Here is a 1,202-nt window from a genome sequence, read left to right as displayed (position 1 = left end):
CAGCTCAAGCATGTGCGTCGCTGCCCTTTCCGGACTCCCGACGCCTGGCCCCCGTTTGCCACACACACACACACATGCACACACATGCACACACAGACACACACAGACACATACATGGATACTCACCATCTGCCATCCATCTCCGTGTTCGTCCCCCCCCCCCCCCCGCTTCTCGCCGGCCACACCACAGTCCATTGTCAAGATGGTCCAGCACACCATCGCCCTGATCCCCCAGACCCCGGATCAGACCACCAAGCTGGCCCTGATCGACACCCTGATCGCCATCACCGACGGGCGCATCTACGTGGAGGTGGAGCGCGCACAGCTGGCCCGGCTGCTGGCGGCCATCCGCGAGGCCTCCGGCGACATCCCCGAGGCGGCGGACATCCTGCAGGCCCTGCAGGTGGAGACCTTCGGGTCGCTGTCGCGCACCGACAAGATCGACTTCATCCTGGAGCAGGTCCGCCTGCTGGCCGCCAAGGGGGACTACATCCGGGCCGGGCTGGCCATCCGCAAGATCAGCCCTCGGACCTTCGACCGCAAGGCCTCGGCCAAGCAGAAGAAGGATCGCCTGTCCTCGGAACAGGCTGCCGCCCGGGTGGAGGCCGCCATCATGACCGACCTGAAGCTGCGCTACCTGCAGCTGCAGATTGTCCTGGCCATGCATGACGAGAAGTTCCTCGATGTGTGCCGCTTCTTCCGGCAGATCTACGACACGGTGCAGCACCGGGCCGCCCAGCGGGCCCAGGGGCTCCTGCCGGCCGAGGCCATTTCCGGCGGCGATGTGGAGATGACCCCGGCCCCGGGCCCGGGTGGCGCCGGCGCCTCGGAGGAGGCGGCCCTTGCCGGCGGGGCGAAGGCCCTGGAGCCGTCGCTCGACCCGTCGCACGTGGCCGTCTCCCAGCTGAAGCCCACTCGCACCAGCGCCGAGGATGATGACCAGCAGTGGCGCCAGGCCCTGGCCAACATGGTGGTCTTCGCCACCCTGGCCCCCTTCGACCATGAGCAGAGCGACATGCTGCACCGGGTAGCGGCCGAGCGCCGGCTTTCCGAGCTCCCCCACTCGCCGGACATCATCCAGGCCTTCACCTCCTCGGAGTTGATTGTCTGGTCGCAATTCGCCTCCAAGTTCGGTGAGTACCTGTCCGACCAGCACCGCTTCGGCAAGGAGGCCAAGTTCAAGCTGGCCGATGTGTATTTCG

General features: G+C 66.6%; 1 protein-coding gene across 1 annotated transcript in view; it reads left to right on the top strand.

Annotated features, from left to right (window-relative positions):
* Positions 1–202: 202 nt before the first annotated feature.
* H696_02607 (hypothetical protein) overlaps positions 203–1,202 on the top strand; it is a gene marked incomplete at both ends in the record, with an annotated part of 1,971 nt that continues 971 nt past the window's right edge. Inside the window, one exon of the mRNA XM_009496518.1 lies at positions 203–1,192. Coding sequence (XP_009494793.1) covers positions 203–1,192 — 990 coding nt within the window. The remainder of the gene's footprint in view (positions 1,193–1,202) is intronic.

Source organism: Fonticula alba, assembly GCF_000388065.1.
Source record: "Fonticula alba strain ATCC 38817 unplaced genomic scaffold supercont2.4, whole genome shotgun sequence".
NCBI classification, from domain to species: Eukaryota; order Rotosphaerida; family Fonticulaceae; genus Fonticula; species Fonticula alba.
Note: the sequence above shows the minus strand (reverse complement) of the source record. Positions and strands in the feature narration are given on the sequence as shown.